Source organism: Calidris pugnax, unplaced genomic scaffold, assembly GCF_001431845.1.
Source record: "Calidris pugnax isolate Ruff unplaced genomic scaffold, ASM143184v1 scaffold188, whole genome shotgun sequence".
In the NCBI taxonomy this organism is placed as follows: Eukaryota; Metazoa; Chordata; class Aves; order Charadriiformes; family Scolopacidae; genus Calidris; species Calidris pugnax.
Genome location: NW_015091257.1, coordinates 15,949,725 through 15,974,705, shown reverse-complemented (window position 1 = coordinate 15,974,705; position 24,981 = coordinate 15,949,725). Strand labels below are relative to the sequence as shown.

The 24,981-nt window shown below is 39.9% G+C and overlaps 1 protein-coding gene across 1 annotated transcript in view; it reads right to left on the bottom strand.

Annotated features, from left to right (window-relative positions):
• PHEX (phosphate regulating endopeptidase homolog, X-linked) overlaps positions 1-24,981 on the bottom strand; it is a 106,484-nt gene that overhangs the window by 34,287 nt on the left and 47,216 nt on the right. Inside the window, exons 12-14 of the mRNA XM_014960422.1 lie at positions 21,956-22,057; positions 3,214-3,291; positions 1,479-1,582 (exon numbers count right to left, since the gene is read on the bottom strand). Coding sequence (XP_014815908.1) covers positions 1,479-1,582; positions 3,214-3,291; positions 21,956-22,057 — 284 coding nt within the window. The remainder of the gene's footprint in view (positions 1-1,478; positions 1,583-3,213; positions 3,292-21,955; positions 22,058-24,981) is intronic.

Below are 24,981 nucleotides of genomic sequence, written 5' to 3'. Positions count from 1 at the left end.
CAGAGCACATAGCTGTGCTGACAAAGGACAGAGACTGAAAAGCAAACTGGGATCCCCCAGGCTAGTGTGTGCTCCATGGGGTGACAAGAAGAGCAAGACAAAGGTGATGAAGGGGCTGCTGTTAAGTAGTCCTTGAGAGAAGATGGTAAAGACAAGGGTGAGAAAGTATTCAGTCCTGTAGTGGGCATGTAACCACTTGATGTGACACTTCTCAGATTACAGCCCTTGGAGTGTACAGACAGGGGTTATGTGCTAATTAATGTCCTTACAGGGGAGATTTCCTATCATGCCAGGAATCTACGTGGTCTGCCTTAGAGCTGCCTCAACACTGTTCATGAGAAGGAAGGATCACCGTTGCGGTAGAGAGGCAAGTGCTGTATCACTGCTCTCTTGGAAACTGTTGGTCTGAAGAGAATATACTGTCATGATCTGCCCCTGGCATCCAGGGCTGCAGGAAAGCCCACAAGATCATACCCTGGGATTAACTAATCATTGCAATATCAGAGAAAGGTGTGATGAAAAGTGACATTCACAATTAAAATTAAGCTATAAACAAACAACCCCTAGAAAATACTGGGCCACATTACAATACTCTAATTAGGAGCAGGCAGGGGGCTTGGAACAAGATGATCTTTAAGATCCCTTCCAACCCAAACCACTCTGTGATTCTATGACTCTATAATAGCCTGTGCCTGTCCTGCTGACATCCTCTACCTGCCTCATGGACAACACAGAGCCACCCCTGAAACACGGTCTAGTTCAGTCCGAGTAGGAATTTCTGGAGCCCTAAGGAAACATCACCACAGACACCAAGCAGCAGCAGCACTGATTTCAAAGTCTCCGTGTAGGAGTCATTTTTAAATAGCATGATTAGACTAATTAAGTTCTGTTTAGGTTTTAATTTGCATTTTAAGGATTTGATTACCCACCAGTAAGAAAAGAGACTGATTCTCTCATGTATTTGATGACAGTATGTGACACAATCTGAATTCTCAGGTTTACAAATAAATAAAAATAATGTATGTAAATTAAATTATGTCTTATTCCATATCATTGCCATCAACAGCAGGTAACTAACAATGCTGATTGCTATTACTAATAACAATGTTATCTCTTACTAATGGTTCCACTCTTAGAAAATGTATTTCATAAATCCCTGCTGTACCATTCCAAATTCTAACTGTGACCAAGAGACATAATACGTTTTTAATTGAGATTCAATTACCCCTTTTTTCATTAAATTAAAAGTTTAAGCTGCAAGCATATGACTACTGTGCATCAGAACAGGCATACCCAGAATTTAAAAAAAAATATATCCACAGGAGTTTCTGAACAACTTGGAGGGTTGCCCATAGACTTTTTTTAACATAATATGTTGCTGTATATATAACTCTATTAAAACATAAATTTAATAAATGAAATAATAGAAATTAAAATGTTGTTAAAAGATTATGTAAATTTGCCTTTTGTCTACTCACTCTGTTTTTGGAACTTCTTTTCTAAGCCAGTAGAAATCAGATTGGGCTGCGTATTTACGAGTTTGCAACACATTGCCAAAATAGTCGCTTTCTGTAAACTTCAGCTGTATAGATAAAACACAGACATTTTTAAAGCATGTCCAAGGAAACAAAAGCAGACATACAACAATCAGAAATTTTATTTTAAACAAGATTATCACCTAATTTTTTAGCCATTATCAAATCAAATCAAAGCAAGTAAATTTTTTACACTTGGTAGGAAGAAAAAAATATTTTGTGAACTTAGTTAAAAAGCAGTGGCTGAAGAGATCTACACAAGGGCCTGGAACATAGAAAAAGCTCTTTCCTGCATGGAGAACAGCTGAGGAAATCAGAAGTACGCAATGATGGATTGCAGACTGCACGTTTCTAAGGCTATTATCCAGGCAGCCTCTTTTCCACAAGGAAGTAAGTCTACTTTTATTTTTAAAAGTGTATTTTAAAACAACTTTCAAAAATGTAACAAAGCCTCCCTTTTTTCAGTTTCTTTTGCATTTTATTACCGATACTTTGTATTCTGTGCCCTCCGATGGTTCCGCCACTGCTTTCTTATCACTTCTTACATTAAAGGCTTACAGACATAGGGGCTCCAAGCTTCCCTAAGCCTCCAAATCTAACAGCAACCTCCACACACACAAAACTAACCGTGCAAGAAAAAGATATGTTAATATTTTATAAATCCAGTTGATACTCCTGTCACCAGTTTCAATAAATCCTACAACTTGTGAGGAAGCTATACTTCAGATTTAAACTATGATTTTGCAACCATGATTAACAAGTGTTTTTCTGTAGATATTACCACTTATTTGGGTATATAATTCCATATGCTGAGTGGTAATTTGGTCACATCCTCAACACTGCCTTCACAGCACTATCTCACCCCATTCTTACCAGGAACAAGCATTAGGCTTGTAGAGTTGGTTCTCCAAAGTTTTCTCGATAAATTATGCCTCTTGTTAGTGCTCTTTCGTATTTTCAGAAGAGTGACTATCACTCTTGTATTTTACCAGTCCAGGGTTGAATTTGTGATTCTACTTTACCTATGACTTTCATTACATGCATGCCACAGTCACCCCTTCAGAAAATGGTAAAATATGTTATCTTCATCATCTGCCTTCCTGTCTTAGTTAGGCTGAACAGATCCTGGGTCAGGAAGGAGTCCCTCCCACAGTATTCCTGTCCACCAGCCAGCTTGATAGGCATATACGTTGGTTAGGACTTCTAGGCATGATTATAATCAACAAGCATAAATAAATTCATAGCCTGGAGAGGTGGGGAGAGCCTATATAGAGCACCATAAACTGTGATATTCTGAGGAAAAATGCATTAGTATTTTTGAAGGCCATTGCTTTGAGGATAAATGGGGTGGTTTTTCGTTTGTTTCCTTTTTATAACTAAATGCAAGTTTATGCCAGCATATGTTTAACCTTTAAAATGCTTAATAGCAGGAAGGTTCTTTGTACCCAGGCACACTTTACTCCCAGCAGGCTTTGTGGTCATCTCACGTAGACACACTGGCACTGACGATTTAGATATGAGAGCCAGCATACTTAATTCAACATCTAAAAATAACCAGGCAAGCAGAACTCCAGAAGCATGCCAAACAAAAGAAGAGCTTTGATTTTAGACAACAGCAAAACAGAGCAAAGAATGGCTGCAATATGTAAAAGAAGAAAGGTGCAAGTCTGACACTTACTGTTTTGATGTCTTCATTAATATATGTGTCATTCATTATAAACTGAGGGTAACCCACTTTTGCCATAACTGCTTTTGCCTTTGAAAAAAGAAAAAAGGAAAAAAAAAAAGAGTAAAAGTGTTGGCAGATATAACCGTTTCTTAGTGTAGGGCTTTTTTCCCCCTGTTCTTTTTGCACTTTCTATTATTATGTCTTGCTGAAGGCATCCTAATTTCACTTCAAACCAACCTGCCTGCAAGGTAAACTTGGTTCCACAAATGAGCTTTGCATTACAGCATGGAGGGTCCAATTCTGTTCTCAGATTATCACTGTGTGTCTGTTGTCACCTGGTCACCTGCAAAGCTTTTGCAGGTATACAGCAGTGTGCATGAGTGAAAAATCTTAAAAAACAGTTTTCCCTATTTGTTTTTGTGTTAATCAGATGGTCAAATGCCTGTTTTTGCAATGTTTTCCAAAAGACAACAGGAAATGGCCCATTTTACTATGATGCAGTAGCTGTTACATGTCCAACCATTAAAGTAGATTTGATACAAAGATATGAATGAACCTGGGTCCTGGCAAGTGTGCATTTCCATTGAGGATCACTTCCATTTACAGCTGAGGATGTCTGCACACTTTTATGAAGGATACTGTACCTTCCTAAAACCACAGCACTAATCTTTGTTTCATTCTCCACTTTCATGCTTCTACTTTGCAGTCTTTGCCCTTTCCCTCATGTAAGTAAAGGTGTTAAAATAAGACACTTCATTTTTCATTAACTTTGGTTTTTTTGCCATGCTTCTACTTTGCAGTCTTTGCCCTTTCTCTCATGTAAGTAAAGGTGTTAAGACACTTCACTTTTCATTAACTTTAGTTTTTTTCATCTTTCAGTCATGACTTGGTCCTGGTGTTTATGCACCATCTGTGTAAATGCTCTGCTGAGAGGTGATAAGAGCTCTATATGAGTATTCCCACTCTGTAAATGATGGAGTATGTGCATAAACAGCTTTAGTAGTGTCCGCAAAAAAGACCAGGAGGTCCAATCTCTGTGGAAACAACATGTTTCCAGGTGATAAGAGCTCTATATGAGTATTCCCACTTTGTAAATGATGGAGTATGTGTATAAAAAGCCTTAGTATTGTCCACAAAAAAGACCAGCAGGTCATGCAGCCACCCAGAATCCCTGTGGAAACAACATGTTTCCATAAGAAAAGCAGAAGGATACAAAAGGGTAAGGTGACATACCAATAAGTGAAATATGACAAGTCCATAGAATAAATTAAAGCCTCAGTGGAGTAGGGTAGCACAATGTTTTCATTTTGTATGTTTTCAGGATGCTAAATGCAATTTCTCCTTAAATCTTTGGAAATCCCCCAAACACTCAAAAAACGCTCTCCTGGAAATTTGTTCTTCAAGCTCAGATGTCAAACCCCAAATGAATATCACAAGATATGAAGTGCAATAAATGGACTGGCCTTTAAACCGACTGCAATCATACCAACCCTACATTCTGCTTTCTGCAAGCAGAGCCTGAACGTCTCTGGGGTCCATTGACTTCTACTTCCCTCTTTCTGCAGGGGGTGACTGTTCAAGGGAAGATTCCCCTTCTTCCACAATGAAATCCTTGCCCCCTTCTCCCCCTCCACAGTGTCTCAATACAACAGAGCCTCTTATGACAGCAAGAATTAGAAATGTCTGTTCCACAACTATAAGAAGGAAGCTGATCAAGGACTACCTCCATTTAACCAGAATTATTTTGTCTCCTCTTCTATTTTTCCAGAAGAAGGGCTTTTTTACTTCTTCAAATTCCTTCAATTTCTCAATCTCATTTCCAGCCCAAAGTCATAATCCTCCATTTGTGACACTACAATTAATTGTGGTTGAGATAATTAAGATGTCACAAACAGAAGATTACAACTTCAGGTAGGAAATTAGTAGCATGAGCAGATGATCTCTTAAACAAGAAAGATCCCATTGTCATGTAAATTTCCCTAGTGATAAAAAAAAATAACAACAATGGAAGACAAATGCTTAACAGGAAATACAAAATGAGCCAAATTAACTCTCAACACAACATTTTCTCAGTTTTCCAGAAGGTAGAGCAGCCTTCCAAGATCTTTTAAATGCAAAGGGGAGGGAACGCAATTAATCTACAAGTTTTTATATAATCAAGAGTGTCGTCTTTTTTTTTTTTCTGGTCGTATTGTCAGGTCCAGCTGACTGAACTTTTCAAGGAACTGGAAAATTTCCATTATCCATTTCCAATGTTTCAATCTTAGTTGTTATATGAGTCTTGAAAAAGGAAAGTACAAAATTCATCAGTTTTACTTTTTACTGTTAGCTGCTTAAACAAGTTCAGTGAATCTCAAATGTTCTGCATGTGTTCCCAAGTAACCATCTGAATCACTTAGAAGAGTCTCTGTGTTGAATCTACTCAATTGAGCCTCTTAGAATTTTGATTAAACAGATCTAATTTAACATCTGACTTGTATGATGAAGAGTAAACCCTTTAAAAACAATTTACAGTGCAACTTGCAAAACATCAAGCGGCTTTTAAAGAAAAAGTAAGGATTAACTGTGTCAGTACACTGTCATTTCATCAATTATTTAGCTGGTACAATGTCGATCAGAAATTGTTGATCATATTTTGGCACATAAAAGAACATTTTTGGCTTTGAGCTATCCTTTAAAAACATTCAATTTCTAGACTGCCTTCCAAATAAAAGCAAATAAATTCACACCTCGCTGGCTGTAAATGCAGAGGTCTATGAAGCCAACCTAGATCTGGCAGCACTTCTTTGCTGAAAGAAGCAGAGATGGGCCCTGCCCTCAAACCCATTGTGCTAGTTGTCTGGTTGTGATCACATTATGCCTATCTCTACTTCACTGCATGGACATTTTGGAATCTTTGTGGAATATCTGCAATATCCACCTTGGTCTCTTCTTCCACAGCAGCCCACTGAGTGCAGGAGCTTGGAACTGCCATGTTTTGGGTCTTTTAGACCCCATTCCTTAACCAAACATCTCCGAGGGTGAGGATAATTCCTCCAGGTTCCTTAATAACAGGTCTGTCATAAGTTGACTTAAATATCATATATAATCTTATAATGACATAGATAATGATATAATTAATATGTAACATTAATTTTCTATTTTAGTGACACTTAAACCCTTTAGCCTTGCCATGGCCCTGCTGCATTAGAAAAGGAAGATGGGAATAGTTCTCCCAACCAGGCTAGAGCTGAGCTCACTTGTCAGGTCACACATACTCTTGCTTTGTGTCTTTGACAATTGATGTCTTGAGCTTAAGATTTCCATGTATGAAGAAGAAATGGTCAGGCACTACTACGATATTTTGTTATAAAACCCTAGTAAATAAGAGAGTTTGTCTCAAAGACTTTTTTGAAAGTAAATTCAAACAGTAATGTTGTTCCTAGCACTTTGATGTTTTATCAATGGCTAAAGCTCTATTTCATAAGGTAGATACATAGATATATAAGGGAAAAATGTTATTTTACTGCATTTGTTACTTAGAAGTTTTGCAACTGTGTGTGTTTTAGGAGACTGAGTAAGACACACAGACAACTACATATTCTGTAGTGACTGAACTCTAAGGTATACCTTACTAGCACTGTGTAGACCTTACTACCACTGTAATTCCAATACCTTCTTAAATGTTCTACAAGTCAGAGTCAGAAAAGTACACTTTTTGTTACTACACCACCAAGTTAACTTGTTATTAGAAAACGTGCTTAAATACCATTACAAAACTTCTAAAATCACAAATGAACAACATCCTTTAGGAGCCTTTTTGAGAACATCTAGAGCAAGAGGCGATGGAGAGCACACTGGTACAAGATTGTCATGTCCAATCCACATCTCTCTATATAGCTTCTTCCAGAAAAGGAATGTTTCTCCAATTGGTCCTAACTGGATATATGATGTGGCCAAAAATTTAGAGGTGTGCCATGCTCTCCTGTGATTCTACTGAGCTAGTGGTCCAGTGGCCTACCGTGTAGCACATACTGGTATGGGAGGAACGGAGGAATAAGCTTGCTTGATCTGAAGGACTGAGAGCATCCTTCTTTTTGAAGGGATGCCTCCAACATCCAGACTCCAGCCTGGGATGAGGTCCAGGCCCATACAGCCCAATACATGCCTGCTTAGGGCAGGAAGCATGGGCGGCACACTAGAAGGCTGTGGCACACCAATAAATTCTCTGATGCTGACAGTAAAGGGCACGTAGCTCCTGGTGGAGCAGATTGTTTTCTATAGCCAAATCAAAACCTATGAGAGGACATAGGAAGCCCTCTGAAGTCCTTGGGAATCCCTCCAACTGGGAATCCTCCCAGGGTCTTTGCATCAGGTGCCAGCACACAGCCCAGTTTATTTACACAACAGATAAGTTAGAAAGCATCGTACCAAGAACAGGTTTCTATATTTCTATGTGGGAAGTCTCTTCCTTCCTTGGTTACCTTCTCTGTTTACTTGAGTAATATTTAGCAGCAGTTCAAAGACTCCCTATTCATACAGAACAAGAAAGTGGAAAAGTCTTCTACGACTGGTTTGCTTTTTGATAATGAAGTCAGTATTTTCCCCTTGATAAGATTAAAAGTATGTTTAAGAGACCAGCCTTCCAGGAGGCATGCACATACATACAGGGAAAGCAAATGAAATGTGACAAATGTGCAGGAACCAACCATGTGGTAATTGCACATCAATCCGCCGTAAATGCAGCATGCACAACTTTTTATGGTTTAAAGACTCGTTTAATTCCTGTATCTATTTTGCATATTAAATAACCATATGTACAGGAAGAAAAGGAACTGTGGGGTATTTCCACCAGCGATTGTTAAGTACTCAGCCTACCTTAGGCTGTTGGGTAAATTAAGAAAACTCATCTCTGCAGGCTTCCTCTCCTGCCACTGAAATGAGAAGCTCTTGCAGTGGGTGACGCAGAGCAGCAGCATGCTTTAGCATGAGTCATGATAACTGCTTTCTGTCCCAGCAGCCAGAGAGCAGGCTCTGAGGCAGAGGATCCAGAGTGGGGCTATTTCCTCCATTCCTCCACCTCTGATTACACAAGGAAGTTCCCCCACTGACTTCAGCACAGTGGGGATTTTTTTCATCAGTTTGTCTTTCTGTCATTATGAGACCGTCACAAGTCAGAGACTTTACTAGAGAGACAAAATAATAAATTAAGACTTTTAACTCTTGACTTAACAGCTTGCTGATGTGGGAATGCACACATGTACTTCAATGCTAAAAAGCAATCCCAGTTTCCAGTCTAGTCGAATTCTCACTTGACAACCAAACCTGGCATGTAGGCCTTCTAAGAGCCTTTTTTGCACATCACAGTATGATTTGGATATTTTTTAGGCATGCTAGCAACACAAAGTACTGACATACTGTAATTACTGTAAAAAAAACCAAACCAAACCAAACCAAACCAAAACATATATCTCACACCCCAACAAATTTTATGAGCCTGACACAGATTTTCTGTATATCAACTTGACTCACAGTAACTTTGGAAAGATCATTTTCAAGCTTCTAAAAATACAAAAAATTAATACAATTACAGTTCACTGAAAAATTAGCATGAAATACATTCTGAAAGCTAAAATCATTCACGGCAAAGTAATGTTCCATTTAATTACAAAGATTAATTCAGCCTTTATGTACGTGTCTGGTCTTTTCATTTTTCACTGAAGACAGATGATTCAAGAGCCATCTGGTAAAATTGCTGCATAAATATCACTGCATCAATTTAGGGTTTACGTATAGAAAAACAGAATGATGGATCTTGGTAAAACACAGAAAAGTTCCATCACAGGACTAAAGGCCAGTCCTGCAGATGTCAGTAGGAACTGACCCACTGACTTGAGTGGAAGATGGACTAGGCCTACCTTAATGACCTATTTTATTTCCTGTGCAGGGGCCATGTGAAATGTCAGGGATTTGCACATTGTCAACTGCAATCAGAAGTGAAGTGGCGACTCAGACATGAACACTTGGCCTCAAATGGTAATTTCTAAGAGCACTTGATCTGCAGTGAACTGGCTGTAATCTATACTCCAGAATATAGCTAATCATCAAACTATTTATTTTTAAACTTTGGCTTTAACTTTCCTCTTATATTTGCATATCGCAACAATAAAAACTGCGTAGATATTTCAAGATTTTCAGAACTAGTGCTGTTTCATATAATAATAATTCAAATTGCAACACTGCACCATAGCCCTCCCAAAATATTTTAATAATTGTTTTGAATATTCTACATTAATCAATGATGAAGATGGAAAATACAGCTATTTCTCCAGTCTTGTAATAGCTTGAGACCAGAGGTAAAAAAAAAAAAAAAGAAAACAATCAAGTGACTTATGTGAATAATCATACCCAGCAACACAACAGAAGTTTAAAATATTATGGCATCAGGTACACACAAAATTGTTTTCAGTTAAATACATGCAGTGATTTCAAAAGCAGCTGAGTCCATTTAAGAGCTTTGTGCTGCCAAGTGAAAAAAAAAGTCCTAGTCCTCACTGGTCTCCCTTGCTCCTCCCATCTCTATCCATGCTTCTGCCCACGCTGCCTGCACATACAGCCTCCATGAGCTGCCTCACCTCCTTGACACATCTTTCTGGGATACTGCCTAGCTCACTAACATAGCAGAAATCTATCCAATTTTTTTCCCACCTAATTTTCCACCAGATCAGTGAGCTGAATCTCTACCCAGAGAGATCCAGCAAGAGCTGGAGCTAGCACAAGACAAGTGTCAGGAACACGTAGTGTGGGAAAGCAGAGAAGGAACAGCAAAGGGTTTGTGCATTCCATTTGTTTACCCATCTACCCTGAATCATCTTTTGAAACCAAAGCCTCACTCAAAGAAAATCTGACAAGAAAATATTACCTAGTACACTTAAAAAGGGACCATACCACACATTACCTTCCCAGGAAAAGGAGGGGGAAAGGGACAAAAAATTTTCTAAGCAAACTGTTAGTTGAAATTATATATTCAGTCTTACTATCTACTAGTTAACAAGATAACATTGCTAACCATAAAGCTGCAAGCACCTAAAGTTTTAGTAGGACTGCCATGCACAGAAGAGAGTCAGAAAAAGCAACAATGTATGTTAGTGCCACTTTTTCCTGTCCAAAGTCCTTTTTGCTTCTTGGTCTCTGGAAGACAAAGACTCAGTCATGGGTTCAGACAGTAATTTCACTGGAATTAATTTTTCAGATTAAATTAATCCTGCATTAATTTTATTTTTAGCAATAGAATTGAACTAGGTTATAGAAAATCTGAAACAGTTTCACTTATATAAACATAAAAGATCACTGCGATATTGTCACAAGCATAACTCCTTATTTTAATGCAACAGTATAAATAATAGACCTACTCATATTTTCTCCTACCAGCTTGGTTCCAAACTCATTCTGCTGCCAGCAATGCCTTAATTTTGCTAAGAAAAAAAAAAATTCCTTTGGCCATTTTATTTTAATTCCATTTTCCATTAGTAATCTCTGTATAACAGTTATCAGAATTCCATTATTTTATACACAGAATATTATATATGACAGACATAAATACTGTCTTTCATGAGAACCACAGCTCTGTAAATTAAATACGTTTCTCCATGGCACACAGCAGATATCTTCCTCTGTGATTATACGAAACAAAAATGCTCCTACACAGCACAACTGAGTACCTGACAAAAGATATATTTAACATCTAAACATCACTACACAAAGCTCCTCAGTCAGTTCTAAGGGCCCCTGGGTCCTCAGTGGAGCTGGGATCATCCCTATGGACCAGAAGAGAGGATGGTGCACACATGCAAACTGACCATGGCCTGCCCTACATCCAGCTACGGCACCACGGCACCACACCAGCAGTGACAGGTCCACTCCAGCACGGGGATTCCTGCACTGGATTCCCCTCTACGCAGCTGTAGATCATTTAGGACATGACTATAGTGAGGGGTGGAAGTTGGGGGTGGACAACTAGGAGCTCCTCCAGCTGCACTTCAAGCAGCTGCACTTCAAGTGCTGTGGTCTGAAAGCACAGACCACCATCAGTATCATGTTGGTATATATATCCCCCATGTTATATGCTGCCAAGCCACCTTTGACATGGCTCTACCAGCTCACGCACCTGAGTTAAGCTCAGATGCATCCTTAGCACTTCAGAAGACTGTGCCTCCTCATGCCTTTATTTTCAGGCAACGTTCTGTTTTCCAGTCCAATTATCTCCTAAAACAAAACAAAACAAAAAAAACCCAAGCCCAAACAACCAGACCAAACCAAAAAAAAACCCCGCAACTCAAAATTGTCTTTATCTGTCTTTTGAAACTACATCAGATATCCTTACCAAAATAATTTTGCACCAGAATCCTAAGGATTTGCAATGACGCAAAGAAAAATCCACCTTTGGCCGGCCTTGGGCACATTAGTGAGCTGCAGAAATTATTATGTTGCATTTTTTGTAGAAACTCCCTCCTGGACTCATGTCACTGCTCACTGCCAGAGCTTCTCATCAGTCGACCTGTACTCCCACTGTCATGCCACCTCTCACTAAAAGCACGCCCACCTTCCTGCAAAATCTTTTCTGCTGTTTTTGTTTTAGCTCTGGGAAAACAGCAGGTTTAACAAAAAACACTGCTCTGACAAAATAAAAGTCCCCAAGGAGCTGAAAACCCCCAGACAATGGGGGCATCAAACACTGAGAGAAGGGGCTGGGAAAGGGTAAGGAAGCTCTCTCCCCATCACAGCTCTATGGGATATGAGTTAATACTGCATTTCTTTTGGCAATTTTATGCAAAACTCTGAATAACCTGTTCCAGGGAGGGACAACTTCTGACCTTAGCCTCTGCTTGCATCAGCTTATAGTAATTTAACATTTTCAAGGTTATCTTTGCTTAGCAAAGGTTGCAGAGCAACTTTTTTTTTTTTTTTTAATGAATAGAATGTGAAAAATATGCTCTTCATTTAGAGTCACAAGTGAGTACCAGACCCAGTCTACAGCTGAGAGCAGACATGGCAGAGACTTACACTCCTGTAAAACTGAAATGGGGACTGAGGACATAAACACAAAGCATTACGTGGCTCAGGACTTGCAGGTTTTCTCTCTGGGAAGAAATTCCTTTTGCATGAACAGTGACCCTGACCAGCGGTGCACCAGTAAGCCTGCCACTACCAGTTGTCCACACCTGCAGGTGTGTCCATCCATCTGTCTCCCTCCTTCTATTTCAAGCATGAGATTTGTCACAAGTTTTTGATGTCACGCACCCATTCCGGCCTCATGGTGTCGTGGCGGAGTCTGAAAAATGACAGCTGTGAGACCAGGGTTAAATACAATTTCCTCTCCCTTCACCTGTTTTCCACTATCTGTTTGCACGGTGCTCAGGTTATTAATGGAACTGACATCCCTGCACAACTGAGTGAGCAGTAGCAGCAGCCAGATAACAAGGGAGAAGATGACAGCAGTGATCTAACCCCAGAGATAAGAGATAAGCAAACACACCATGGCTATTAGCTTCAAATCTGGCCAATGGAGAAGAACATCTCCTCTGGTTACTGAACAGGAAAGCCCAGTCCTCCTGAGAAGGTTAATTTAAATTCAGAATGTTAGACAGATTATTATTTGAGTTCAAAAATTAATGTTTGTGATGAGAAATAAACATTTGACTTTAAAAAAAGTGTTTTTGATTTGATGGAAAGTGTAGAGCTATTTTTATTCAGAGAAAAGTATGGAACACTTCTACACTAGAAGTACCTTGCATTCTCCATATCTTCCAGGTGAAAACCCGTTTACCCTTAACATTGGCATTTTCCAAACAGCTATCTCAGGGATGGCATGGGAGTGGTAGCTTCAATGTCCTGACCAAATTCTAAACCAGGTAAGAAGAGCAAACTTTTCAAATCCCTTACATCATTTCTGAGCTGCGAAGCATCTACTTCGCTTCCTTCTTCCTATTGAGTTGTCCCCTTCTTTTCACATGTACACACACACTGTAGGATAGAGATGAGTTACACCATGGAGATAAGCTCCTGGTGATACATTTGATGTCCAAAGGAACTACAGTCATGTAGGAAAAGAGTTAAAATGTGACTGTGCTTTGGGTCCAGCAGAGGGCCACAAAAATGGTCAGAGGACTGGAGCACCTCTCCTATGAAGACAGGCTGAAAGAGTTGGGGTTGTTCAGCCTGGAGAAGAGAAGGCTCTGGGGAGACCTTATAACAGCCTTCCAGTACGTGAAGGGGGCCTACAGGAGAGATGGGGAGGGACTCTTTATCAGGGAATGTAGCGATAGGACAAGGGTAATGGTTTTAAATTGAAAGAGGGGAGATTTAGATTAGATTCTAGAAAGAAATTCTTTCCTGTGAGGGTGGTGAGACACCGGAACAGGTTGCCCAGGGAAGTTGTGGATGCCCCATCCCTGGAGGTGTTCAAGGCCAGGCTGGATGGGGCTTTGAGCAACCTGCTCTAGTGGGAGGTGTCCCTGCCCATGGCAGAGGGGTTGGAACTCAATGATCTTTAAGGTCCCTTCCAACCCAAACTATTCTATGATTCCATGATTCTTCTAAACTCCAACTCATGCTTCAAATTTATCAGAAGACCTGCTCATTGCTCCTTGCAATGCAGCTGCTACAATACAGGCAGGACATTACATTTTGCTAGTTCAGACAGAGATTACCCTAATTTCAGAAAGTTCTCTTGCATAAAGGAAAAGTGTGGCCAAGTTTCAATTGGCACTAAACAGAAGCATCCTTTCCAGTTTAGAAATTACAATGTTGACTCAAGAAGATCTGGATAAAACTTTCTAGTGAACCCAATAAGTTTGGAAGTCAGCAGTCACCCCCATTGGCTTTTGAACAGGAATGAAGTGCCTAAATGCAATTAGAGCCTTCAGAAATTTCTCCCTCTTTTCCTAGTTCTTCTGAAGTTAGTCTGGCAGCTTCTGTTAGTGTTCTGAAGCAGTCTTACACTTTATGAAGTGCTCCAAAATCCTTGAAACAAAGACTTAAAGTCATCTTAAAGAACCAGTAAAAAGGGTCTTGGGTTCTTTGGTTTTGAAACTCCATCCTCTTCTTTTATGAAGTGTTGTTCTGTCAGCCTTGTGGCGGCCTTCATTCCAGAAAAAAACCACTTAAGATATGGGAGATGTTGAGACTCAGGGCTAGTTCGTCTGTTGTATTTTTGCATTATTTTACATAGCATGGGTTCACAGGCCCCACAAGGCAAAAAAGGTTTTTTGGGATTTTTTCAGAGCACTGGGTACTCACTCTCAAGATTGGATGCTTTGTCATCTTTGTGCAAAATTAGCATGGCATTAAGCAAGATTAATTTCAGCTGCTGAAGCTGTGGTGTCTGGCCCTTTTGTCTGGGTATGCCTCAGATCTTAATGAAAAGTTATTTTTCAGAACTGTACCTCGTGCACACCCTGGACAGCCTGTTTGAACAAACGCAGGAGGCTCCATACTCCCTGGATGCATTGTTGTGCCAGGGTTATATGTAAGCAAGAGTGGGCACCAGCAAAGAACAGACAACAATAATTCTCTGGTTTCCCCACTACAAGAACATAGGGGGAGAAGGTGACATTTTCCAGACAAGTAAAAGGAGATGCTTTCTCACACAGAGCATAGTGAAGCAACAGAACTCATTGCCATGGGAAGATGTGGATGATAAAAATTGTCATGGGTTCAAAAAGCCATTAGACAAACTCACAGCAGAAAAATTAGAATAAATATAAAGACACCACTTCTGGCTCAGGAAGCAACTGAGCTGCAGATTGTCAGATGCTGGGAGAGGATAGCAGGAATGTATCCCTTTATGCTTGCCCTGTCCTTATGTTCATCTCTAAACATCTGCTACTGTTTGGCCACTGTCCGAGCCAGATATTGGGCCTCTGGTCTAAGCAGTATGGCTGTCATGTTCATAGTGAAATCACCCAAATGTGAAGAGAGAGAGAGCACGGAGAACTGGGAAAGATGGCAGGGGCTCAGCTAACTGACCAGAGGGCTGGATACAGCCAGTAAGTTCCAGCTGAGAAGTGAATGGCTTCAGTGGGATAACCCATGGACACCTATCTCATTTAAAATACCTATACTTTGTTAAATCGGGGCTTGTACAGATGGCTGTTGATTTCCTAAGGGCTATTGGCCTAAATTGCACTGCATTATCTAGGGAGGTTTGCTGTAGCTCTCTGAAGCAGCAGAACAAACCCCGTAGGGTAAACAAAGTTACCTAACGCTGCCTGAGACAGACACCAATAGCCAGCCACTGTCCTTGTATTTTCCTGTGCTTCTCTTGCCTTGGTCTTCAGACTCAGAGAGAGATGTGAAGAAAACAAGCATTGCGCATACAACTTCCTCAGAGAGGAATAAAGCCAAGCAGCAGGCAAGTTCAGTAGGCAAAAAATGATTGCACAGTGACCTTGGGATTTGCGCTCCATGACCTAAAGAGCTTAATAACGTTACAGAAAAAAAAATCTTATTAGAGAAAAACAAGCTTTTTTGGCTTATCATCCATGATTTAAAAATAGTATTGCAAAAAAAAAACAAAAAAACAACTTCCTCCAATACAGACTATTATACAGGAGATGTGCAAACTTTCAGAAAGCACACAATTGTGTAAAAGTCTCTTTTTCTAGCCTCCAGTTAAACCCAAGCAGAAAGGGCATTTCAGGAAGGAAAAAAAAAAAAAGTGATTAATAAAATAATGGCTCCTGCCCAGGAAAGAGAATAATTTTACATCTCAGTGATGATCTTCCACTGAATTATGCTTTGAAGAGCAGGAGCAATAAATTACCATTTTAAAGACAAGAGCCGCGATCACACAAGTCATGTCAATGGAACTTCAGTTGCGGGTTCCCCCTTTTCCTTGTGGTCCACTGTTACAAAACACAGCTGTCAATACCATTTGACTGACGTAGCAGGCTGCAATCTGCACCTTCATTGTGCAGGAAACAAAAGGCTCTCCTCTTTCTGCCCCCCCCTTCTCCTCTGCCATCCTTCTCAGAGACTGCAAGGTGGCTCAGAGCTCAGCAGGTGCCTGGGCAGCCGATGGGGGATCTTTCTGCCTGGTTTCTGTAACTCACAGACCACTCACTTAAAGTCTGTTGCCAGACACACCCTTGGAGCTGTGCTCATGTGAATAATTTCTCTGTTCTTCAAATAAGGGCAGAATTTAATGACCTTTATAAAAGAGAGAGGCTAAAAGGGCAAGAAGAGGAACCTATTGCTTTTTTTTTTTTTTTTTAAATCAGAGATCTCAATTGAAAATTCAGGAGGTTAATAGGCATAGTTTAAGCAAATTTCAGATGACAGTCAAATACAGAGCAATAAAGCGAATCTTGCACAGAGCAGAGGAGGAAGGACAGGGTAGAACACAGAGCATCACAGCACAGAGCTGAATGCTCCTCGCCGACCTGGAGCTCCTTTGGAAGCAGCATGAGCTCCATCCAGAGAACTAGGTGAGAACTGCATGTGAAGACAGACCGAGTCACCTAACCCTGTTAAAATCTTTCTTTGCAAGACTGGCTTTCAGACGGCCTGGTTTAAATCCATGTTTCAATCACAGAAAGAGAGGAATTGAAGGAGGAGAGAAAGAAATTATTTGATGTTTGAGAACTGCATGTGAAGACAGACCGAGTCACCTAACCCTGTTAAAATCTTTCTTTGCAAGACTGGCTTTCAGACGGCCTGGTTTAAATCCATGTTTCAATCACAGAAAGAGAGGAATTGAAGGAGGAGAGAAGGAAAATATTTGGTGTTATCTCATTATATTGTTTTGTTACAGAGGGAAATTCAAACCTTAACTCCGAAGTACACAAGGGCTAAAAGGGTGATTCTCAGAAATCAAGGCTGCAAGACAATCTTTCCTTATGTCACATGGACTAGTTGATTTGATCCTTTTAATATGGTTTGGGCTCACCATATTAGTAGTGCTCCCTCTGAGTAACTTAAAACAACAGAAGAGACACGGAGTCGCCAACAGAGAAATGTTTCAGTGATTAGATAGAGCTGAGAGGCTGCCTAAAGGAAAATTCAAGCATTGATTCTACCAGAGGGCCTTTTGTAAGTCCTTCGGAGGTTGATGGTCCCTTTGATTGCAAAGCATCAAGCTGACAGCAAAGTATACAAGTTTGGCCTGAGCCGAGTGCACAAGAAAGGTGGGCATCAGTCAGAAAACAGGCAGCAGGAAACACAGAAAACAGTGAGTACCCAAATCAGGGAGAGGATTTGAGTTAACATTCTTTAAAGCCTGCCAAGTCATTTGCATTACAGTGTTGTCATCTAAAGATGTAATCACATAAGGAACAGAAGATTAGTCTAAGATGAGATGTTTTTCCAGGAAAGCTCTCCATGCTCACACTCCAGATATCTAGATCCTGCACAGACCTTATTCTTCTTTCAGGAAATGAGTAAAAATTTTGTTAGTGACCCAAATATGTCTGAAGTTAATGAAAAGGCTAATGACAAATTAACAGATTGCATGGAGTAGGCCCAGTAAACAAAAAACAAGTTTCTATAGTTCCTTTCTTTCTAGAGCATTTGAGGAATTCAAGAATGCAATGAGATTAAAAATAGGGAGGAAAAGCAAAATATGTTAATCACAGTCATTTCCAAGCAGCATATGGTTCATATGGTTCTGCCATAGAACTTCAGGTAGGAGCTCTACTCTGCATTGCTGTAAGGGACAGCGTGACAATTACTGATGAAGACATACTAGACTCAGACATTCTTCACCTAACTAATAACTTCCTTTCTTAATTGACAATAAAGAGTAGAATAGAATAGAATAGAATAGAGTAGAATAGAATATAGCATTTGGAAGGAACCTATAATGATCATCTAGTCCAACTGCCTGACCACTTCAGGGCTGACCAAAATTTATAGCATGTTATCAAGGGCATTGTTCAAATGCCTCTTAGTCACTGACAGGCTTGGGGCATTTATCACCTCTCTAGGAAGCCTGTTCCAGTGTTTGACCATACTCTCAGTAAATAAATGTTTCCTAATGTCAAGTCTAAACCTCCCCTGGCCTAGCTTTTAACCATTCCCATGCATCCCATCACTGGATACCAGGGAGAAGAGATCAGCACCTGCCTCTCCACTTCCTCCTCAGGAAGCAGAGAGCAAAGAGGTCACCCCTCAGTCTCCTTTTCTCCAAACTAGACAAACCCAAATTCTTAGCCTCTCCTTAAAGGGCATGCCTTCCAGCCCTTTCACCAGCTTTGTTGTCCTCCTCTGGACACATTCAAGGACCTTCACGTCCTTCTTAAATGGTGGGCTCCTGAACTGCAGACCAGATGAGGCAGCACCAAAGCTAAGCACAGCGGGATAATCCCCTCTTTGACCAGCTGATTACACTGTGTTTGATGCACCCGAGGATGTGGCTTGCCCTCTGGGTTGCCAGAGCACACTGCTGACTCATATTGATCCTGCTGTTGATCAGCACACCCAGATCCCTTTCTGCAGGGCTGGTCTCCAGCCACCCAACTTCCAATTTATACTTGTGTCCAGCATTACTCCACCGCAGGTGCAGAATTTGACATTTGGACTTCTTAAATTTCATCCCATTAATCATTTCCCGGTAGCCTAACCTATCTAGATCCTTCTGCAAGACTTCTTGTCCCTTCAGAGAGTCAACAGCACCTCCCAGTTTAGTGTTGTCAGAAAACATGCTAATGGAGCATTCAACTCCTGCATCCAGATCATTGATAGAAATATTGAACAGGACTATTAGGATTGAGCCCTGAAGAACACTGCTGTTGACCAGTCGCCAGCCAGATGTACTCCCATTCATTACAACCCTTAGAGCTCTGACATTTGGCCAGTTCTTCACCCAGTGCCCCATGTACCTGCTCATCTCACAGTTGGACAACTTGTCCAGAAAGATGCCATGAGGGGCAGCACAGAATCATAGAATAGAATCACTGTATCCAAAACCTTACTAAATTCCAGAAAAACTACATCCACTGTTTTCCCTTTGTCCACGAGGCAGGTGACCTTATTGTAGAAGGATATCAGATTAATAATGCAGTAGGTGCCATCCTGTGTTCTGGAAAAAGGAACAAGCAGAAGATGCTCACACAGGACTGAAATTTATTTCCAAGCAGGACATCCTACCCTAATAAAAAAATATCATGGAGGTGTTAGTAACCACAGAGAACTAGAACAGTTGTTTTATGTGTTATTTGGCTCAGCCCAGCAATAATTGGCTAAAATACTACAGTTTGCCTATACAGAAGATCAAAGCAGACTCCTTTCTAGCCTTCATCTGAAAGATGATACTTTCAGCATCCCACTGCACCCTGTCATAACACTAGTTTCTATTTTGATAGTGGTCAAAAATGAAGAGCGAACCTGCGAAGACCTCCAGGATGATACAATTCAAGAACAAACTAAGCTCCTTCCTAAATTGTGAAATCCATGGCACTTGCACTATCCTCACAGATGTGAGTGACACTTATTGACAAAGAAATGTCACTTTTACAGACCTATATAAGAAAGTAATAAAGTAATACTGTTTGGTTTTTTTAAAACAACCAAACAATCCCCACTTCAAATTTCCTGTTGTCTGTGCTACTTTATTAAATTGTAATTATTTAAAAAGTGACAGCATAATGTGCTGGCCTCATGAGATTTCATTGGAACAGAGTAACATATTTTGAAGGTTCTGTTGTATTATAAATCTTAGATTTCCCCAGAGAATTATCTGACCATACATTTTATGAATCTATTTCTTGAATTACACACATGCCCACTCAAATGCCTCAGGGTAAATCCAACATCTATCATTAGCAATAAATAGTATTTAATAAACACACACAAGTTCCATGTCTGGAAACCTACCAAAATGTCTCTCTAGACCCTTCCCTTCTGGCCAAGCAGCCATTTCTGTGAGTCTGAACTTAAACATACAGTCCTAAGTTCTACTGCGTAATTGTTGCAGTTTTTAAGTCATTATATAACACTTGTGTTTTACAAGCTTGACTTTGTTCCTATGTCAGTAAACTATAAAATTGTTGTTCAAATCAGTGAGAATGGACTTAAACCATTTGCTACTCATAGTACTATGGCTTGTAGTATTATTTTTTTTGTACTGCTTCAATTTAGTTTGTCATGCATTGTTTGGCCCAAACTCACCCCATTAACTTCAGAAACTTTAGGTGATGCCTAAATTGTGAGTAAAGTGTCATAAGCTTCCTAAATGTGTCAAGAGAGGGACACAGGCATCTCTACCTACAAAAGACTTAACCTACCTTCTGAACAAAACTCTTCCTATATTGGGAAAGGGAGAGCTTTTTAGGGAGTTTATTAGTTTGCAGCAATGTTTGTACTGTTTTTCTTCTGAAAGGCAGGTAGCAAATTTTGGAGAAAATGGTTAAGCAGATTGTTTGCTAGAAAAATCAACAACAGAACTGCATATGCCTGTAAAGTTATATAGAAATATATCTATTAAGGAAATAATTAGAAAATCTTCTTGCTCTTATTTTGCACCAAATTTGTCAAATATCTAAATTACAGATCATTATATTTCTAAGGCTATTTCTAATAAAAAACCAAGCATAACAGCCAGTAAGCAGTAATAACTGTAATCCCTTTTCCATCAGGTTAGCGGGAAATAAATGGCATCTTACTATTGTTCTCTTGCTACAGAGTTTATTGGTGCGTTTATGCAGCTCTATTTCATTTGCACATCTGTGAAGAGAACTGCTGTATAAAATGTAAATGGGCTGTATATGGAATTTAAAACTTCCCAACGATAAAATGTCTCAACAGCTTTTTCATCAGAACTATCAAAAAACTTTGAAGTCCGTGTTTGTTTTTAAATCAAAACACCTCTATTTTTATTCAAGCACAGAGAGTAGGAAAAGTTCAGCTACACTTGCCTGTCAGTTTATTCAAAGGGCTTATTTACCAATTCATTGATATCCCATTGCCTCAACAAATAAGGACACAGTCCGATACATTGCACATTGCCCTCCACTCTTATTTGTTTACGACTCTTCCAACTGCTGGACTCTGCATTTGGACAAGCTCCCTTTCCACGTACCACATGCTGTAAAGGTGCGAATAGAGTGAAAAGGGAGCTTTGAGTACTGCCCCCTACTTTCACCTTTATGTCCTGCATTTTATTGTCACTCCATATGAAAGTAATCGGGACCAGTAATGCCATCCTTGATCATAACATTTCATAATCGGCACTATTCTGTCGGTACATGGGTGCTAGGTTGGGCTGCTCATTGCACTCCTGGAAAATGGCTTTCAAGGTAGGCCTCCCACCGTGACACTGGAGAAGGTACAAGACCTGTACTATTCTCATATACCCTTTTAGGCTGGATCCTCCATCTTCACGCCAAACACCCTCAGCTGTCCCAGATGTTTTAGACACTGTTTTCTGTTTGTAGGTTGGTGTTCCCCTCACATCCCAATCAAGATGAAGACCTTGTGAAGAGAAGCCACTGCACAGGTAAATCTGAAATGACCTCAGAGTCTACGTGAGTCAGAGCCAGACGGGGAAAGATGAAGGCAAGGGAGGAAGAACGAGGAAAAAAAAATAACTTCAGCAGAGAAGCAGGAGCTCAGATGCCTCAGCTTCTGGCAAAACAATTGTGGCACATGTCCCTTCACAAACGAAACAATGGGTAATTAACTGGAACTGCAAATACAGTCCATGACATTCTGTTCTCCCTCAAGTCAAATCTTCACCGCAACAGGATTTTACCCATTCAACATTTCTATTTGTTACCTTTTCATAAGCTTTTCTTTTCGTTTCAGAGTCCATCCAGTCATTTTCCTTTTCCAACATGTCAATAAAAGCCCAGCGAATTCCTTCAGTCACCTCCTCCATCTGTAAAACAGTGAACAAACCTCACTCCAGTAAAATATGTCATGGCAGAATCATTATAAGAAAAGGTTTGTTGGACACAGGAGCAATGGATTTGGTTAGACCATGATTGATTTCAAATCAGACAGTATGTGCTGGGGGTTTTTTTAAGGCTGATTTCTTCTTTCTGCAGACACTTCTTCTGAAAATAAGTTTCTTTCCATTTTATTTTCCCTCAGGCATACCACACAACCTGTTCATTGCTGATTCTTTCATGTCACAATTGTGAGAATCTCTGTCTTGAAACCATAAAAATATACTGGGACATTTGCAGTGATCTGGGGAGATTTCTGGCACTTTGGTTCTAAATCATCAGCCCATGCAGAAGAAGGAGCCAGATGCAAGTCATTTGCAAAAATAAAGCCTTTTCTGCAGAGAGAGCATCTGTAGCCTTGTTTGGTTTGTGTCAGACAGAGACACGCCTTTTTAATACTGCCAAAGGACTGCATTTGGGCTGACAGTATCATGATCCAAATACAAAGCAGTATCCAAATATTTAGCCTGTATTTAGCTGTATTTGTGAAGGACTCCTAACCTTTAGTTTTTGCAGGGATAGAGGCCATGGCTCACAACACTCAGCAGCCTTAACCGTTTCCGTGGTCTTGAACCACCAGTGAGAGCTTGCATCTGTGCAAAGCTAGGGCAAACCACGATCATTTTAGCTTGGCTGCTTCTTCAGGCAACATGTACAAAGCCATGAGCATATCACAAGCAAGTGAAAAAAAAAAAAAAAAAAGGAATGTTTAATGAGTACCGCACACGAAGAAAACCCTGAAATGACAGAAAAGAAGAAATCTAAGGGCTGAGAAATACATTATACAGTCTAAAGAGCAGAAGAGTCCTCATGCTGATGCATCCGACTGGCAGCACAGACCAGAAAGGTGTACACAATCAGCTGCTTCTATTTCTATCAACAGATGAACCTCATGATATATAGTCACTGAGCATACTGCAAGAGTGAGGTGATTCGGGGGGACGAGCCACCGCTGGAGTTCTTTAGCACAGACCAAACCAGAGTTGAGACAGCACCGAGACATGACAGATAATCATTACATGAAGACTTACTGGATCTTTGTGTTATCGGTTATGTTACATTTAAAAATACTGAAAATGTCAAGTAGTGGAGATTTATGTGATTTTATTCTTTAATTTTAGATCTGGTAGCTCTGGAATATCCTTTAAAGTGGGATTAAATCCTGGAAAGTAACATTACCTTTAGCTAAATCTGATCCATTTATGGATCAGATGTATATTTTAATCTGGAACTGTTTTTTATTTGTGGCGGAGCCAGACAAAACATGGCAAAGCTCCTTTGATTATTCATTTTTTTCTACCCTGTTCAAAAAACATTTTCTTATTTTTAGAGACAATATGGAACAACTGTAACAGGTCTAGCATTAAATATGACTAAACAGTCAACACTCACAGTAAACTGCATCCCAGGGAATAGGGTAACTTAAAGATATTGATGACAGAGCACTGACTCAATTAACTTAGTGCACTAATGAGGTGAACTCCCTGTATTTGGAGGTTACAAGTTCAAACTCAAGCTCTGCAGCTGGACCCTGGTGTATTCTTAGGCTTTATGCACCAGCTGTAGCTGCAGGGGGGAAGGGGGAGAAATCTATTCCTGCTATCAAAGTTATTACTGAAACTGCTCAGGCATAGCTCTAAGAAACACTGCAGGCATTCTGGGTTAGAAACAGTGCTATATTTAGACACAAATAATGTCTTTCTTGATAAAAGGAGAGAAATATCTAAGGTATGAAACATCAGTGACAAAACCTGGGCGAAAAAGAATCCATATTATCCATAACTCAGGATTTGCTTATCATAGACAGATATATGCTATAAGCCAGGAAAAGAAAGGAATCTGTACAAATAAGAGTGCTTTTCTCAAGTGCTTTCTTACTGCTTAAGAAAGAGAAATAGAACAGAAAACAGTGAAATGAAAATGATAACACCACAAATTACTAACTTGAAAACCACACTTCTAAATGGATTGCAACAAATTTCACCTGCATCTAATTTTAATCTCCACTGGCAGTTCACTATAAGTCTGAATCTTATGATCTATGCTATATATTTTATATGTATTTTCTTACTATGGCTGCTACTGTGAATTCAGATACTCTTTTCAAAGATTTGGTCTGAAGGGAATTTGCATGCTCAGAAATATTTTAATTAGCTCACATTTCAACAGCAAACCATTCTCCACTCTGCCAGCTTCTCATAAATTTCTCTTACATGTAAAGCATAAAAAAATGTTCATCCCCTCCATAAAATGCACATTTCTTATAGTCCTTCTTATCCTGTGCAGAGGTCATACTGTTTAATATCCCAGAAATATTTTTGCCACTACACTGCCAAACTGCACATTACAACTTGATCAAGAATCAGGAATTCCAGGAAAAGCTGGATCTCAGAGATGAAACTCCAGCTGAAGCCAAGTAGCCAAAAAAATGCAGAACCTGAGAGGGAAGCACACGTCATAAAGATTTGGACAAGCCAAATCAGAGTGTTGATCTGTCTAAAATGGAGTTCTTCCCTGAGAAAACAGTCAAACTAGATAAAGTCAAACAGACAAACTCAGGCTAGTGAGGCAGGGCTGTGCAGGACTATCACAGAGCTGTTGCTCCCAGCGCAGGATGCTATTTCACATGTTCCCTAAACGGTTGTGCCTCTCCTGCACTGAGAGCTAAGTTCAATGACTAAATTAGTTCATTTTAAACTGATTACTCTTGGAAAATCAATGGTTGGAAAAGCAGATATTGGAAAATTCTATAAAAAGTGAACTGAAAATAACTCATAAATTATTGTGAAGGCTAATTAATCATTGGAATATATTATTAAGGGAAGTGATAATGTAGCTGTGTTTGAAGGTTTAA